Source organism: Micrasema longulum, unplaced genomic scaffold (genome assembly GCF_059751315.1).
Source record: "Micrasema longulum isolate JH-2025_06_02 unplaced genomic scaffold, ASM5975131v1 h1tg001372l, whole genome shotgun sequence".
Classification (NCBI taxonomy): domain Eukaryota; kingdom Metazoa; phylum Arthropoda; class Insecta; order Trichoptera; family Brachycentridae; genus Micrasema; species Micrasema longulum.
This window is the reverse complement of record NW_028278558.1, coordinates 316,227-335,904: the sequence shown is the minus strand read 5'-3', so window position 1 is coordinate 335,904 and position 19,678 is coordinate 316,227. Positions and strand designations below refer to the sequence as shown.

Here is a 19,678-nt window from a genome sequence, read left to right as displayed (position 1 = left end):
GTATTATGTTAATATAAACAGCTCCCCAGGGAGTTGAATCCAGTCCTTGTCTACAAAAATTTGGACAAACTCAAAATATTGTTGATAAATACGTAGTGTTTAAAACTGTCTGAACATTAACTGAACCTTTTTCCACTGTCCATTCAAACAATCGTTAGTAGCGAGAAAATTTTCAAAAGCATATTTCTAGAAATAAAGATAAAAGGCTGCCATTTTAAAAAATCAGAATTTCAGAATTCTATATGTATAAAGGTTTGAAAATGTATGGAGAGATATCTGAATGAAGTAAAAATAAAAAGACAACAACATTTAGAGCATATCCAAATGTTTGCAGACATGCAGGATTTCCGGCCTAGGGAGTTATATAGACCTAAATTTGGTGCAACAGAGAGGGAAAATATTTTTGAGAAGAGAATAAGGAAGTCTTGGCATTTACAGGGCTTACGACCTGTCATTGGCTGGTTTAAGTGGCTACTTTACACAATGTGTAACATTCACCATTCTGCCTATATTTAAACATCCACATTTCCTCAAGACCTTTGTTACCAAGAATATTTTTAAAATGATATACAACATTACTAAGATTTGTTGCAATAGGCAAAATTAGCAGTTCACAATGGAGTCCCGGTCCTGACCCTGATGTACGGGAGCGAAGTATGGACTTGAAAAGACAGGGATGAAAGTAGGCTGAATGCTGTCGAAATGCGACCTCACAGGCGAACGTGTGGTAAAACTATGTACGATAGATGCACAAATGTCGAGATCCGTACATTATGTAAGGCTGAGACAAGCATTATCGACAAAATCAAGAAAGGAGCTCTGCGCTGGTTTGGACATATAGAGCGAATGGACAGCGAAAGAACGGTTAAGAATATTTACAATGCGAATGTCGATGGATGCAGAAATAGAGGAAGACCGAGAAATACATGGCATGACCAAATCCAACAAATACTTGAAGATGGACATGTCAAAAGTCGGAATAATCTGCGCGCGTGCATGACAAGATGTATGAATGTAGAGGAAGCGAGATCTATATGCAAATATGTGGCGTTCTATCCTCTCTGTCTACCCCTATTGGGAAACGTCGTGATTGTTTATAAAATGTGTTGTTTCATGCTTAAAAACCGCCCGAAATGAATGAATATACATATGTGTATGAAATATTGACGTTTGTGGGCCCGGCCTTAGATCCTTAGAGCGTCGTTATGAGTTGTAAGGATATCTTTATTACCAAACAGTTATTTTATATTGCGCCATATATCTCAGCCGACCCATTTAGGCTCGCGAATATTCTTATTCAACATTCCCAACATAATTACATCACAAAAACTGACAAATTTCTAAATTTTTTATTCAATTCAAACCTTTGAGTCTATCATACACATGCATTGGCATGAAAAACTAATATTTTTTTAATATATGTACATATATACGCATACTGTTGTGGCCAGCGGTTCAGTTAACGCGATTTTTGTCTTTGTCAAAAAAGGATAAATCAAATCGACTCATGTAAAAAGTAAATTTTAGCGGAAACAAAAATAGTACGATTTTTAATAAAATTAACTTTTTTTTTTATTTTTTTATTTTTATATTTATTATTATTTTTTATTTTTATTTATTTAAATTTCATTGATAAACCCTTATGGGTTAGAAATATTTAACAAAATATTTTTACTTTTAAAATTCACATTCTACTGTTAATAATAATATTTTTGACATCTTTTGTAAAGGTTGTCTGAGTCTTTTGTTTAGTTTTGTTTGGTGGTTTATTGTATAATTTCAGTCCAAGGTTTATTAGTCTCGATTGTCCTTTTCTCGTTTTAAAAGGTTGTATATGATATTTTTCTGATATTCTCGTATTGTGTTCATGTTTACTACAGTTTTTTCAAGTTTTAATTCTTCGTCTACAATTACATCAGTGGCTAATTTATTAATACATTTTAAGGATTCTAGTTTAAAGAGTTCATTTATATTTAATTGTTTAGTTTGTTCAAAAAGTGTTTTAGTTGCTGTTAAACCACTACCACTATTTAAAAATTAAATACCACTATTTAAAGATTAAATAGTGGTAAGTCTTTTTTCATGAAAAGTATTTTGGCCGCTTTTACACCTAATAATCTGTTCTAGTGTTCTTAACATATAAGACCAGCTCCGCTCAGTATTCGCTCACTGGCGAAGCTGCTGAGAGGAGCTGATAAATATTGGGGCACTAATGGCAAAATATTAGTATAAATTTAATTTCCACCAGATAAGGGGATCGTCGTGTAAAGGCAGTCGTTTTTTATTTTTGTACCTTGAAGTTCTGACTGTTTCCGAAAATAGATTGTCATTCTCGTTATTTGTAATCGAGTCTTGCTGGTCTTTATTTATACTTAACATGGATTCTAACATTTGTAATGATGAATTCATCATTGATGACGACGTAGGTTACCTCCAAAATAGAAGCCAATATGCCTCCTATGGTCTGTTCGCATTTTATTTCTATATTTTTTCGGGAGTCCCGCAAGGCTCTAACCTGAATCCATTGTTCTCTTTATTGGTAATATGAAAAATGTAATTTCGAACTTGCGTTTTCTGTTATTTGCGGAAGTCTTAAAACTTTTCTTAAAGGTGACAACTTTGGACTATTTTCGTCTTCTCCAAGCGGATATATCTAATATATGTGAATGAGGAAGGCGAAACAAACTTAGGTTAAATGTTTCCAAGTGTTTAGTTACGTCTTTAACTGGGGTTTAAAAAACTCTATTTTTTCGCTACAAAATGAACGACCAGAATCTGGTACGAACATCAAATGCTAATAATCTGGGCGTTAGATTTGTGAGCATCCTGACATTCCATGATCACATAGAGGCAATCAGTGGTAAATCATTGAAGATGTTAGGATTCGTTCTGCGTACTGCCAGGTTTTTCGAAAATACCCGCGTACTGAGAACTCTTTTCAACTCCTCGGTGCGAAGTAGACTCGAGAGTGGCTCTATTATTTGGGGGCACATGAACTGAAGTACTCTTTTATGATAGAGAAAATCCTAAAGAAATATCTGAGAAATCTCTACATGAGAGAGTGCGGGTATTATTCTTGGCTCTACCCGACCGAGTTTCTCCAGGGTACGCTCGGCTACAACAATTTAGAGACTAGAAAGAATGTGTATTTGACTACACATTGTTATCGATTGTTGCGCGGTATGGTCGATAATTCTAAGATTATGATGAGCATTGATTTGTATGCTCCTGATAATTAACCTAAGACAGCGTCAGCATAGATTGTTTCATATTCCAACATACAGGACTAATCTGCCGATGGTTATGCTTGTTGGAAGGGCTACAGCTACGCTGAACAACATCGCTATGGATTTTGATCAGTTCCATGTATCCGAAAGGATTTTCCGAAGCAGGATTCTTATACTAATTTTTTCAATTGTCTCGTTCGTGTATTTTTTTAAATTTTATAATATATACGTCTTAAAATTTAGTTTGTCATGTATGTATTATTTTTAATAAATTAATTGAATTCATTCTCACTTTGAGTAGGGCACCTTTTGAGGGAAGGTGTGCCGTCATCACAAGTAGAATAAGTGGACTCTCTGGATTCTCTGGTTCTGCTGAGCGTCATGTTTAATATTTTAGACTCAACCTGCTCCGTAGTGATGCTGGAAAAAAATAGATTTATGTCACGAATCTAAATACGTCGCAATTGAGTATTTGTCGTCTTTGGTCAGTTCTCCAAATTTTGCGCTTGATTTCAATTCATCACGTTATCTTTTTAGGGAGTTTTGAAATTGTTCTGAAGTATCAGGTATCGTTAAGAAAACTTATGTTAGTATGTAAACAAACGCGTTGCGACAAGTGCCGAAAGCACGCGCCCGGCTTGCTTGTGGTTGGCTGGAACGCCTGGAACACCCCTTTCGCGCGTAAAGTTTCTTTGGAATTCCCGTTATAAATGTTGCGAAAACAGAAACAAAAATGTATGTCACAAACCGTGCACAACTTCCGCAGTTGTGGAAGCAGAAGCAGAAGCAGAGGTCTGTTGCACCACTAGTGGTGATGCGAGAGAGAGGCGCGAAAGTTATTTCCTCGATAGCTAGAGAGCGCATGAACTAATCCACGAAGGTCCACCAAGGTCAGCCAACACACGCGTTACTAAGGACGTTTACTGCTACTTAATATACAATGTAAATCGACTGACCTGTGTTGGAGTGTTCCCCCTCGCTCCACCAGATATTATTTGCGGGAATGATGCGGATGTTTAATTCTTCCTCAATTCAGCTTTGCGTATCAGGATTGGATATTGGATGCGGTGATGATAATAATGCTATTGACACTTTATCGCTAACTATATATAGATAGCGGTAGGAATATTATTTTTAGTTGTTAGTTTATCGTGCGGATCACAGACGACATTCATTTGTTTTTTCAGGAAAGTACAGCTGTCAGTTTGATATTTGAATGTGGAATTTTTAAATTGTTGAAATGCGGTAGGTACTGCCAGGCTGCTCAGGTTCCCACTTCTCTAGGAAAAGCTGACAACCTAAACATATAAACGGCAGTAAACTTTCACGCGTAACCAACTAGTAATAACTCTATTTCATTAAACATATTTGGAGTTGCCGTAGTTTACCTCTCGCATATCGACATGTACACCGCAAGACAAATAAATTTACGAGTTCTCAAAAAAAACTAAAATTGACATATAATGAATTATTCTTGATATTTAATTAGTTTTTTTTATATTGTTTGACATATGTGATGACTACTCGTTATTTCAAGGTTAAAATAAAAAATCTTACTCATGAATTGTACTTAGAAATTGCCATTATATATCAGGTATCAGATTACCCGAACCTTAGAGACCCATAACGGTTCATTTATGGTCGAGTGTTTGTGATGGAATAATAAAAGACATGTTATTTTTTAATTCATATTTAAGAAGTAGGTTCTTATCGCTTTATTTTAAATTAAAGTATTTTACATTTAAACATATTTATAACATTTAAAAATATTTAGTACTTAGTGAATTCACCTTTATTTTTTATAACATGTAAAATTCTATTATTTAGAGAAGCGTAAAGCGAATCTAAAATTTCTGATGTTATTTCTTCTTCCCAAACTTGAATGAAGTTTTTTTTTAATTCCTCAATGTTTTTTGATTTTTTTTTCCCGACTTTTTTTTTCATAATCGCCCATAAATTTTCTATCGGGTTCAAATCAGGGCTATTCCCGGGCCACGTCAACGATTTTAAGCCAATTTTCTCCTTGAATTCATTGATCTATAAAAAAACAATAAATTATTTATCATGTGGTCACAAAATGCATTTAAAAATATATATATTTGTACTCACAGTGCGGGCTCTATGGCACGGCGCAGAATCGTCCTGAAAAATTGGGTCCGCGGTATACTGCGTAATGTCCTCGATTGTTGGAATAATATGTTTTTTTAACACTTTTTTGTACTGAATGGCATTCATCGTACCCTGTACAAAATTTAGAGGTCCTAAACCGTATGCTGTCATGCACCCCCAAATCATCACGTAGGGTGAATGTTTAACGGTTCGAGTGACGCACGACGGATGATATCTTTCCCCACGTTTTCGTCGAACTATCTTTCTGCCGTCTGGACCAAAAAGGTTGAATTTTGATTCATCAGAGAAAACAACATTTTGCCAATCCTCCAAGGTCCAATTCTGGTGCTCTTTCGCCCAATCCAGTCTAGCCTTCTTCATTTTGTCCGTGAGTAATGGTTTCTTTGCGGGACTCCGTGCTTGGAAACCATGCTCCAACAGCCGCCTGGACACTGTTTTTACTGAAAATGTTGATGTGCTGGTAGACTGCACCTCTGCGTGTATTTCAGGTGCCGTTAAAAATCGATCGCGCATAACATTTTTTTTTATTAAGCGATCATCTCGGGCAGATGTCACGCGCCCCCGTCCGCTTCCTTTTTTCCGTTCTATGGATCCAGTTTCTTGGATTTTTTTAAATAAAAACCTCACTGCACCTTCTGAATACCCAACTCGACGAGATATTTCACAATTAGATATGTTTTCTTGCGACAATGTGATTATTTTGGATTTTATCGCAATCGACATTTGCTTTGCACTTTCCATGATTGTTGTGTTATGTTCACTCAAACGCGGGTAAAACAAGACTGTTGAGACATTTTAAAATGTAAATATTGTAGAAAGGTGACACATAGTGTCCTTAATTTATTAAACAAAAGAAAGAGGTATCGATAAAGGATTTCTTAGAAAAAGGGTTCAGTAAAGTCAAGGGGCGCGGTAGCAGGTAAACTCGTATTTTTTTTTGTCTTGCGGTGTATGTTGTATCCAAGTATTATGTAACAAATACTAAATCCACGCATGCATGTATTCCAGCGCGTCCCTTGATATGCAAATTGGGGAAAAGTGTGTCCCGAAACTGGAGTAAATTTGTCACATAGGGGATGTTTCCTTTGTGTCTAAAGGGAAGATAGAAAATATTACAAGGGGGTACCAATTTAGGTTAGTCTAGTGACGAAATAAGGGAATTCTTTTCTCCGCTTTTATATTCATAAGAAAAATGATACGCGGGGTGTCAAATGGCCGGAAACGTGCGCTTAAAGGATCCGTTTTTGTTTGAATTTTTACATCGAAATTGGGGAGGGGGAGGTAATACATTCAAATTCGAATTTCAAATTCAAATTAATTTATTTTATGAAAATAACATTTAAATTTTTTTAATTTTTTTTTTATTTATTAAATCATACGAAAAATTTTTTGTACTCCCAGGAGTTACAGCAAACTCATTTTGGGACAGAAAAATATTTACATATAGGTATGTTAACAAACAATAATATAGCAACAAATAGTAATAAAGTAACAAGTAATTTGTTTATTTGTTTATTTGTTTAAATTTAATGTTGTGCACACAGTGCTATGTTAATATAAATCTAGACAATATTACAAACAAAAACTAAACCTAACACAGCACCAATTACGTACACAACACAATATATGAAATAACTATCTAACAATACAACAAGATGTAAGAAGAATTTGTGTAACTTTAAACATTGAAGTAGGGCACACATAAGCAAATTCCCTTATGTGCTCCAATAATAACAATAATAATATTAGTGATACTATACATTAAAGTCTATAAGACTCAGTTTCCGTTTGTAGCAGAGAGCTGAGTCGTTAAAGATGTCTAAATTGTACATCTTCTCAATTTTAGAAAAATTACAAACTGCTCTTCCTAAGAGCGAATTTTGAGCTGCTCTGGTGTTACATTTGTTGTAGCTCAGTAATACAGTATGTCGAGTGCGACGAATAGGAGTATTAAAGTTTATTTCAGACAGCAAATCGGCACAATCAATCCGATTATTTAGCAAATTATAAATAAATAATTGATCCGCAATCATACGCCGTTTATGAAGACAAGGTAACTTTAAATTACTGACATTAGGGAATTTACATTGGATGTACTTATGAAATTTATTTTGTACTTTGTCTATTAAATTTATATAAATGTTGTATTGGGGATTCCAAATGCAGGAAGCGTATTCTAAGTGACTTCTGACTAATGAGGTGTATAGTACCAAGGTCGTGCTTGGATTTTTGAATGGTTTACAAACTCTCATTAGGAAGCCTAACATTTTATATGATTTAGATAGAATAGCCTCTATATGAGTATTAAAATTAAGTTTTGTGTCCAAAATTACTCCCAAATCCCTGCAGCTGTTTTTTTTTTGGATATTAATATTGTTAAAATTATAGGGAAAAGTTATTGTTTTTTTGTTTCTAGTAAATGTCATTTTATGGCATTTCGAAACGTTTAAAGCTAGGTCGTTCTCTTGGCAGTAAGTTGAAAACCGGTTTAAATCGTTTTGCATGGCATCACAATCAGAAATAGAATTAATAGAACAGTATATTTTCATATCATCGGCATATACACTAAATTTACAGTGAAGAAAGCATTTGGAAATATCATTGATATAATAAATAAACAGTAAAGGGCCCAGATGGGATCCTTGTGGCACTCCTGAAATTACCTCGACAGGGTTAGACTTAACACCATTTACAATAGTAATTTGGTTGCGGTTACTTATGTAAGATTTTATCCATCTTTTCAAGTCACCGTGTATTCCCAACGAAGAAAGTTTATTGATCAGGATGTTATGATTAACGCGGTCAAATGCTTTTGAATAATCAGTGTAAATTGTGTCGATTTGCTGTCTTTTATCCATATTTTTATGCAGGAAGTCAGTAAATACTGCAAGATTTGATGTTGTTGATCTACAACGAACAAAACCGTGCTGGTAAGGGACAATTAGTGAACTTGTAACTGAGTATAATTGGTCGTAGACGATCCTTTCTAGAACTTTGCTTAATATTGGCAATTTAGCTATCGGTCGATAGTTAGTGACGTCGTGTTTATCTCCACTCTTAAAGATTGGAGAAATAAAGGCTGTCTTCCACCTATCTGGGAAACAACTTTGTTTTATAGATTTTTTAAATATTGCACAAACGGGTGGAGTCAAATTATGAGCACAGTTACGTATGAAAATACCCGGCAGACAATCTATACCAGGTCCCTTTTTTGGGTCTATGCTTAGTAGATATTTAAGCGTGTTATTTTTGTTAATATTGATTGTAGAGATTTCAATAGATGCAGAATCAATAAAATTGTTACGAAAATGTGTTGCCGTTGGATTTGAAAATACCGATCCGAAATAGTCCGAGAAAAGATTCGCTACCCCAGTGTTATCTTGTGCTGTTATAGAATTATATGTCATGTGATCGGGAATTGTTGGGGTTTTTCTTTTTGATTTCACGTAGGACCAGAATTTTTTAATATCCATTTGGATACCGAGTTCAATTGAATCAATATATTTTTTATAATCTGACTTTGATATTTTTTTCTGCCTATTTCGTAACAGAGAAAATGATTGATAATCTAATGGGTTACGGGAAAGCTTCCATTTTCTATGAAACTTTAGCTTTTCTTTTGTGACGTTTTTTAAGGCGGGAGAATACCAATCAGGAAATTTTCCTGTTAATATTTCTTTTGTTGGGATATAATTTTCTATGACATCCTCAATGATTTGGTAAAAATTATCGACAGCTGCGTTAACATTTGGGGCATTTATAACTAGTGACCAATCAGAATCTTTAAGAGACTGATTGATAGCTTGATAGTCTGCTTTGTGGTAAAGTTTTACAATTTTTTTTATTGGTTTTGGTTTGATTAGGTTTGGAAACTCGATGTTTATAAGGATGGCGCTATGATAAGCGTCTTCGGGAACGAGAGGAAAATCCGATGTTTCAATTGAGACAGGAAAGTTACTAATGACGAGATCGAGTATGTTTCCGTGTGAGTTCTTGATATCATGAAACTGTTTGAGGTTAGAGAAGGATAGACAATCAGTCAACGCTCTTGCGCATAGATCATTACGCGCGAGTGGTTGACTGAAAGAGTCGTCGGTATGACATGGGCCATCAGTAATTATATTCCATTGGATATGAGGTACATTATAGTCACCGACTATTAGGAATAAATCGTTTTGGAATTTAGAGGTAAGTTCGCAGATTTGGTTTGTGTGGCTTGAGAATATTGCAAGTCTTTCAGACGCAGTTAGTTTGGGGCCAGTACCCGGTAAGTAAACACAACACAAGTTTAGTCGAAAGTTAGATTGGTTGAGTTTTTTTAAGTTTATAGAAATCCATACATCCTCTGCATCCGAATTCCAGGATGAGTGTGATTGAACATTGAGATTTTTAAGGATCCCAATTAATGCTCCACCTCCTTTTTTTTTACCTTGTTTATTATTAATGTCACGATCAGTTCTATATACATGGTAACGGGAGTCAAATAGCTCTTCGTCGGCTATTCCTTCGACTAACCAAGTTTCTGTTATTAAAATAAAATCAAAGTTGTTGATTAGAACATTGGATAGGAACTCATGCGTTTTAGATCTGAGTCCCCTAGCGTTTTGGTAGTAGACTGTAAGTAACTCAGGCATAAGTAATATTTGGATACAATAAGATAAACAATGTCTGAAGTAAAAATACGAAAATGAGCAGTATTAAAATATTGAAATTCGAATGAGAAGTATTTAACTCAGATTCAAACACACATATAATATTAGAACGTATAACATATGTGTATCTAAATTCTGTAAAATAATGAAAATCAATGATATAAGTGGAATCAGTTGACGATAAAAATATTGGTAAGTAAAATTCCTTATGACTAAAACATATGAGCATGTAATACTGTAATAAAGTACTATAATATAGGCGGTGTATACTTATTAAAAGAAAATAAAAAATAACTAAGACAGGTAATATTATGCCCGTTAGAAAAAATGAGATCGAATTTATAAATCGACAAAGAATAAAGAAAATAAAAAAGAAAATAAAAACCTCAGCCATAAACATATTCAAGTTGGAAGAGTGTTTTATGTTACAGTAGAAAAAGAAATTGGTAGTGTAGTGTATAATAATGTGTATTTGAGTATCAAATGACAGTGAGTTACAATCGGTGACACAAGCGCCGGCTAAAACGCCAATAAGTTTATAAGTAAATTTGAGAAAGTTAAAAATAATTACAACCTTTCGGTGAGGTTTTTTAACACTGTTGTGCAGTAAACGTAAATCGCTTCTGAAGTCTCGTTTTTTCGTAAGTAAATTTTTGAGTTTTTCACCCACAAAAAATTGAATTTATGTTTAATTTTAATTTCTTTAGCGGACCTCAGAAGTGATTTACTTTTCCTTGTTAGGTGATCGTTAACATAAAACTTCTCTGCACCCGACAGTCCGATTTCTTCCAGCGATACACCCTTCTTCTTCCTGATGGCTCCAAGTAGCTCGTCTTTTTTAGTTCTCGACACGAGTTTCACGATAATGTTTCTGGGGAAAGATTTCGATATATTCCGTTTTTCTACAGGTCTACGAGTCACGCGATGGGCATTAATAATATCTTCTTTTTTTATTGTACATCCGGATGCCGCTCCGATCTTACTGACGAGGTCAGAAAGTATTTCATTGCCGGATTCCGGTAACCCGCTTATCTCAATGTTTTCATATTGCAGCTGTTGTTCCCTCTCTAAGCTGTCCCTTTCTAGATGCATATGTACATAAAAACATGTACATAAAAAAAAAACATGAAAAACATAAAAACATGTACGTAATAATATGTACATAAAAACTGAAATAAGATAGCAAGCAAATATATGATACAAATTATACATCCGCTTGCCATCCTTTAAACAATCCATAGTAAAAATTAAAAATTAAATTGTTAAATTTACATATTGCAAGAAATAAATATTTAAGGGGAAAAAGAACTTCAAACTAAATTTCACCCTCCACGTACCTCCTCAAGTAGTAATTTTTTAAATGAATACAGTTATTTATTGACGTTCTATTTAATTTGGTTCATTTATTTAAAAATAACATATGCATTCTTCTTCTTTTTCACGTGTCATGTCGGGTCCCCCCAACGTTGACGATCACTTGAGAAAATGCTTTCCTATCCTGAACAGTGCGAAACAGCTCCTCCACAGTTCTGATCCTGGTACATGCTCGGATGTTTCGAAGCCAGAAAAACTATTTTCTTCCGATTTTCCCCTTCGTGACAAGCTGAAGTATGGCATATTTATCACCTCTCAACGCATGGCCAAAATATGAAATCTTACGGAGCTGAACAGTGGTGAATAATTCTCTATTAGTATTGGCTCTACGTAATACTTCATTGTGGGTTATCATATCGGTCCAAGATATTCTTAACATTCTACGGTGGATCCACATTTCAAATGCTTCAAGGTGGTTTACAATATTAACTTTTAGAGTCCACACCTCTACACCGTACAGTAAGACAGACCATGTATACCATTTGACCATTCGTTGTCTCAGCTAAAGGTTTATATTATCCTCACAAAGAAGATTTTTCATTTTGTTAAATCCTGTTCGGGCTGCTTCTATTCTGCATTTTATCTCAATGTCGGGGTCTAGATTTTCTGTGATGATACCGCCTAAGTACCTAAACTGTTTCACTCTCTCAATATTGATACCTTTATGTTGGAGATTTACATTTAGATGAGTCTCTCGGCTAAAAACCATAAGTTTAGTTTTATTTCCATTAATATTTAAACCAAAACGTTCACCGGACGGAGTTAATCTTATCAAGCAGTTCTTGATTATATGTTTATTTTCATAAATTAAGATAAATCAATTATTTAACTGTATGTCTCCATGTCTGAACTTTAGAAAATTCCGTATTTTGCTTGTGGCAACACGATGTTGAAGGAATTATTTACCTCAGCCTTTTAAGAGTTAAAAAATGTTTCATCTTGTGTGTTTTCCTTCTAGCCAAACCTGTGTGGTCCCGCGTGGCGAGTGACGTCACGGTTTGGGAGGGGGAACCGGCCGCCCTCCCCTGCGCCGCCACGGGAACCCCCACCCCCCAGCTCTACTGGGCACGAGAAGGAGCTCAGGTAAACCATTTTAATTGTTAGTTTGACTAGTGTCCCGACGGAGAGACGGGCGCGTTTCGTAACCGGTAGACATAGAGAAGATAGTAAATGATTCTATACAATATTTTTAAACTCTATTTTACGAGAGAGTTTAAGGCTGTAGTCAAGTAAAATGAACGCAAAATTAGGAAATCATACGATTTTGCCATTTTAAAACGAATGTTTTTTAAAACAATTATTGACTTTTAGACTGACCTTCAGACCAGCCCTAATCACTTTCGAAAGGGCTTTGTTTTAAATTGAATATTACAACCAGAATTATCTTCTTTTTTCAAAAAAAGAGAATTCAATCCTATAAAAAAAGGTTTCAACTAAAGTATTTCCATATATTTTTTTAAAAAGTATTATCGAAGGCATAATTTTAAGTAGAAAAAAAAAAGTCACAAAAATGTTTGCACCTTTTTTCAAAAACAAAAAATTAAAATTTAGCCGCGGCCACTTGTATGTTAAATGTATTATCTGCAAATTATTATTAAAAATTTTTGTTCAATACTTAGTCTTTATTGAGATCCCAGATACCTAAGTTTATTCTCAATTTGAAATGGCGTAATCTGCCGGTCTAAAAGTAATTACATTTTAGTTAAATTATACTTTTAAGTATATTTTTTAACAGAAATACCTTTTAAAAATATTATTTTTATCTAATTTATGTTTTTTTGTTTTTTTTATTATTGCTCGATTAAATAAAAACATTCGTTTTAAAATGGCAAAATCGTATGATTTCCTAATTTTGCGTTTGTTTTACCCGACTACAGCCTTAAGTCTGTTGATGCATTAAAAATATTAAGACTAAGAAGCCAGCTTCTAGTAGTAGCAAGAAGCCAGTTAGAAAATGAGTCCTCATTATGTCACCCATATAAACAGTGTGGAGAAGGTCCAACACAAGTTTTTAAGATTTATGAATTTCAAATTAAATATTCCAATTGAAAAGCTAAACTATAAATGTTTAATGAAGCAGTTAAAATGAATATTTATTAGTGATAGAAGGGTAATTTCAGATTTAGCGCCGCTTTTTATGTTATTAAATAATGTTCATGACAGTCCCGAACTTTTAAATTGTGGGAATTTTTATGTGAGACAGCGTGGGACGAGACAAAATACTTTGTTTCTTTATTTTCAATTTTATTATTTCAATTATTCTTAAATAAATCGCATAAATCACATTGAATCAGTCCAACGTCGCTCGCTTCGAAAAGTAGCGTGGATGCTTAGACTAGAGAGAGGTAATTATTCTCATGCTGATATAGTCAATGTTAAATATTTCTAGTCTACAAATCGTAGAACTAATATTGATTCCATGTATATGTTCGGCATACTAAATGGTATAATCGATGTTCCATCGATTCCTGGGACAAGTAAAATTCAATATTTTGACTCGGAGTATTTTGACTCGGAGGTTGAGAAACAATGAAGTGCTGTTCATCGATCAGCATAGAACAAACTATGGCCTTAATTCTCCAATGACTCGTCTTTGTCGTTTTGTTAACTCGAGACAAGATCATCTGGACTTTTTTGGTTTAAGTTCACAGCGGTTTAAACGAGCACTAAATAAATAGTCCAGATCTTGTCTCGATGTCCCTTATGTTTGTCAATGCTTCTTTTCTTTTTCTAAAAATGTTTTTAACTATTCTTTTATTGTAATATTTAAACCCTACAAATTGTCTAGATGGACAATGTCCGTTAATAAATAAATATTATCTTTACTAACTATAATATCTAAATATTTGAAAAGAAAATTTGAATTTTTTCTAATAGGATTAAGATATTTTTTCAACAGAGATGAAGCTACTTTTATGTTCCTTTCTCAAATGATTTAGTTTTAAAATATCGTTAGTAAAGTTACATGGCAGTTTGCTGATGGCTTTGGTAAACGAGCGTACAGGAGTCTACACCCTAAAGTATAATCGTATAGTCAGTACAGTGTAAATTCACTGTATATTAGTATAGACGTGCAATGGAGTGACTTTTACAACTTCAAAACTTTTCGTATCAAATTTGAACGAGTGCCATAATTCGGGAGTTGTTTTTGATCTATTATCGAGGGAGATTATTGAAGGGATGCTTCATTCGTTGGAAGGGGATGTTCATTCTAGGAAAGGTCCAATTTAAGCTGAGTGGAATTTGGAAATACATAGATTAAGGCTGTAGTCTGATAAAAGTAAGGAAATCGTACGACTTCGCCATTTTCAAATACTGCGTTTTGCAATTGAGGACCGTTTTCACAAAGCGAAATTTCTACAGAAAACCAAATGCGTTTTTTTATTGAAATGGGTTCGTCCACGTGAGCTTTATCGATTGGTGAAATAAAACTTTAACAACGCGATATATGTGCCAAGTTGTAGCGGTTCAAATATCGGGAATTTTTACAAAACGAAATAACTACACTACATAGAGTTTTCACAAAGCGAAATATCTACATATTTTTTTGGGATGTTATGTTTTTATTAATTGATTTTGTGTTTATTTTGTAGAATTCCATATTTAAACGTATAATATTAGAAATAAAACACTGATTTGAGTCTACGCTTTATTTTATTTTTACAAATATAAAAAATTAAAAAAAACAAAAATTTCGTGACAATTGTTTCGCCTTGTTAGGTTTTAAATTTGGAAATCTGATAAACCATCAGTTTTGAAGAGAAATTTAAAAATTTGGTTGACAGACATTGGAAGTAAGGAATCGGAGAATTTATTGAAGATAGTAATCTAAATATTATGCTATCCCATTGAATCATATATAAATTTATTGTATTTTCGCATGTGCATATATATTGTGTATGAATGTGTGTATATATATGTATGTATATGTGTGTATATATGTATGTATGTGTATATGTATGTACGAAGTATGTATGCTTTATATTTATGTATTTAATTGTATTTTTACATTTAATGTAAACTTAATTTTTTTTTCTTCTCTTTTCTTCTCTTCTCTTTTGTTTTTTTTTTTATTTCTTCAATATTGTTTTTTATTTATAGGAAAAATATTCGTAAACCATATTTGCCGCAACAAATCGGTTTCTTAGAACAGGCATTTGCCCATATAGGAACCGATTGCAACATTAGGCGTATTAATATTTCTGGCTTGCCGACCCTTCATATACTGAGCCTACTCCTAGTACTAGCAGAATTTGCCAGAGTGTTTTTTGTGCCATTTTGTAACATTGTATGTATAAACTAATAAATAAATAAATAAATAAAAAAAAATAATAAAAAAAATCATCATGTTTTAAAATTAAAATGAACAGCAACCGATTATAATATTATTGATATATTTTCGACAACAATTATCTAAAGTTATAAAACCATAAAGCTTCATTAAGTATCTCACAATACATACTTGTATGTCAATAAATACTTACTTTGTTATATTTTTCCCGAAATTCAAATATAAATACCTAAATTCCCCATTACCTATTAAACACTTAGCGTCGCCCTTAACCATTGGTTTTTCCCTCAATTATGATTAATGTACACGCTATAGTTCGTAATATTATGTTTATTTTCTACTTAAGTACCTTGAATTATATAACTATATAAGGACATTCAATCCATCTAATCTTCACATTCGTTTGAAAATGCCCTAACAAGGCGAAACAATTGTCACGAAATTTTTGTTTTTATATTTGTAAAAATAAAGTTAAGTGTTCAGAAGACTCAAATCATTGTTTGATTTATAATATTATAATTGTTAAGTTTTTTTAAATCGAAAAAAAAAATCACAAACAAAACACGATTTCGATTTTCTTGAAAAAAAAGTTTAATAATAATTATAAAATAATATTATTTGAAATATATTTTGTTATCATTTTATTTTTTGCTATTATGTATGTAAAAAATATATAGGAGGTTAATACCTAAATGTGTATATTTACATAGGTATTTAGATATGTCAGTAAACATATAATTTTACAAAAAATCAGTTTAAAATGACTTCATGCAAAAGTAAACTTATTTAATTCCCAACATAAATCAATTTTCCATACATTCCTATCGCAAAAATATGTAGATATTTATTTTTTGTGAAAATTCGTGAATTTTATAAATTATTTAAACATTCTTATATACAATTTTACTGATTCTACATTGTTGATTTTTGGTACATGTGTGAGAATTTTATATATCTATAAAAATTTTATTTTTTTCGAACTTAAAATCCTAATAATTTTATTTTTAACATGAAAAAACCTAAATAGGTGCGAAGGTTTTCACGGTCACTGTTATCAATATTATGTATCTTTTTTGGGTGATACCGTGTATGTTGGATTTGATCCGACGTTTCGGCTACCATTGCAGGAGCCATCTTCAGGGAAAACGTTTGGGACTGTGGGAAAAATAAAAGACCATTTAGTTAACCCAAAAGATAAAAATCCTCTAGAAACTGAAGCCGTGTACAAACTAAGTTGCCAAGGATGTGATAAAGTGTATATTGGACAAACAGGGCGCACAGCAAAGAAGAGAATTGACGAACACAAAAGAGCGTGTAAACTTGGGCATCCAGACAAATCCGCAATAGCGGAACACTTTATAGACACAGGACATTTTTTCGCCTTTCAACCAAAAATTCTACATAAACCTCGTAATTATAGTGCACGAATAATAAAAGAGGCAATTGAAATACACAGACATCCAGATAATATAAACAATGACGACGGGCTTAAATTAAATTCAACATGGTTCCCAGCACTACATATGACAAAAACGAATAGATATGTGCCTACTGCCGGCTGCGACACAGTACAAATTACTAGTACATAAACATAATTATTCTTTCCTACAAAACTAGAAATGTGCCTACTGCTGACTGTGACACGGTACAAATTACTAGTACATAAACACATACATTTCTTTATAAAACACACAGTTTTCCCTGAAGATGGCTCCTGCAATGGTAGCCGAAACGTCGGATCAAATCCAACATACACGGTATCACCCAAAAAAGATACATAATATATGAAAAAACCTTCTCCCGAAAAATTTACGTTTTGTAGATATTTCGCTCTGTTGGAACGGTCTTCAATTCGCGGCGCTTGAAATTCAGATAAAAACATAATTTTGGAAGCCATTTCCGATGAAAAATATACAAACAAATAAACCATCTCGCCGTATCCCCGTATGGGTGGGCAGAGAGGATAGCACGCCGCATCACTCTATCTTTGCATACAGATCTCGCTTCCTCTACATTCATACATCTTCTCATGCACGCGCGCTGGTTATTCCGACTTTTGACATGTCCATTAGGGTGGGCCGATAATTTATTTTACCGAATTTCGAAATGAAAGGGGTCTAAAAAGTTGCCTTTTGGATTATTCGGAATGCTAAAAATATCAAAAAAATATTCGACACTACTGTTGGCCCGCAACCAGAGCATGAAGTTTTCGAAAAACTAGATTTATGCGCTAAACCGCCTGTCATTTCGTATTTAAGTTAGAAAATCAGTTTAATTATATTGAATGATGTGCATTTATTTAACCTTATGAAATAAGCATCTAAAAGCGTGGGTTGCGATTTATTTTTAATAAATAAGTAGCATTGTTTTATTGAGCCATTTTTTTCGTCAATATTAGCCAGGCGCTCAACGGAATCAGTTCCGCGGAGTGTAAACTTTTTGCATTTCGGTAGTTTAAAACGCGTTCGAATTTGTATTTTCATTACGTTATATCTTTACTAACAAAAATCATTTTATCAATATAGAGAATTAACAAATTCAGACAGCGATAAACTTCAAACCTTGGTTAAGGGCCAAAAGTAGTATGAAATATTTTTTTAAATAATTTTTACGTTCAATGTGATCCAAAATGCAACTTTTTAGGCCCCTTTCACTTTGATATCTAAAAAATAAAATAAAACTTCATACATCATTGGCCCACTCTAATGTCCATCTTCAAGTTTTTGTTGGATCCGCTCATGCCACATCTTTCTCGGTCTTCCTCTATTTCTGCATCCATCAGTGTTCATATTGTAAATATTCTAGGCCGTTCTTTCGCTGTCTATTTGCTCTACATGTCCAATCCTTTCTAGATTTTGTCGATAGTGCTTATATCTACATTTATGCATCTATCGTACATAGTATATCGTGCGTAAAATATACTCAAACTTAAATATAATTAACAAATGGTGAATGTTTCACAGTGTGTAAAGCGGCCACTTAAACCAGCCAATGACAGGTTATGTGCCCTGTAAATGTCAAGAATTCCATATTTCCTTCTCTAAAATATTCTCCATCTTTGTTGTAATTTATTAACTATGACGCGAGTGCAGCATTTGACATAATTGGCCATAGTTTTCCTTTTGAACGATTAGAAGTAACTTTTGGAATTTATGGGCTCACTAAGGCATGGATCTAATCGTATCTTTTGAAGCGAACGCAATCAGTTCAAGTTGCAGGTAAAAAGTCTTCATTTACCCTTCTTAAATCTGGCGTCCCACAAAGTTCCGTGCTTGGCCCTATACTCTTCACACTGTTCATCAACGATGTGTCCAAAATTATTCACTCATTCGGATTACTTTCTCACTGTTATGCAGATGATCAACAAATCTATTTTTACTGCTCTCCTCAAGATATAAATAATTTGAAAAATCACTTCTCCCAATGCATCCAAACCGTCAATAACTGGATGTCATCAAACAGACTCAAACTCAATCCATCCAAAACTGAGCTTCTATTGACAGCGACAAAAAAGTGACAGCGCCTTTTGGACTGATCTCTAATTTCAATCACAGGTTGCGATCTTACCCATAGTATAAATGTTAAACTACTGGGTGTTTATTTAGATTCACATTTTTCTCTTCATTCTCAAGTCAATAAAACTATGGGTGCTGGTTTTTTCCATGTCCGACAAATCAAATCCGTACGGAGAAATGTCGTTTCGCGTCTAGATTACTGTAATGGAATATACGCAAATCTCCTAAAATACCAAACCGATAAACTTCAATCTGTTTTCAATGCAGCAGCGAGGCTTAGTACGGGAGTAAAAGTATATTCTCACATCTCACATCTTCGAGATTTGCACTGGTTAAAAAGCCCGAGAGAAAAAAATACAAGCTTTGCTGGACAGTATTCAAATCCCTTCATGAAATGGCTCCAAAATACCTATCGGACCTTTGTATTAGGGAAAATACATGTCAAAGAAAATCTACTCTTAGGTCAGCATTTGATTCAGGAAGAGGAAA

At 33.6% G+C, this 19,678-nt stretch overlaps 1 protein-coding gene across 1 annotated transcript in view; it reads left to right on the top strand.

The window, feature by feature from the left end:
* Positions 1-19,678, top strand: part of LOC148275641 (roundabout homolog 3-like) — a gene marked incomplete at its 5' end in the record, with an annotated part of 83,809 nt that overhangs the window by 26,523 nt on the left and 37,608 nt on the right. Inside the window, one exon of the mRNA XM_088235410.1 lies at positions 12,342-12,466. Within this exon, the coding sequence (XP_088091536.1) occupies positions 12,342-12,466 (125 nt within the window). The remainder of the gene's footprint in view (positions 1-12,341; positions 12,467-19,678) is intronic.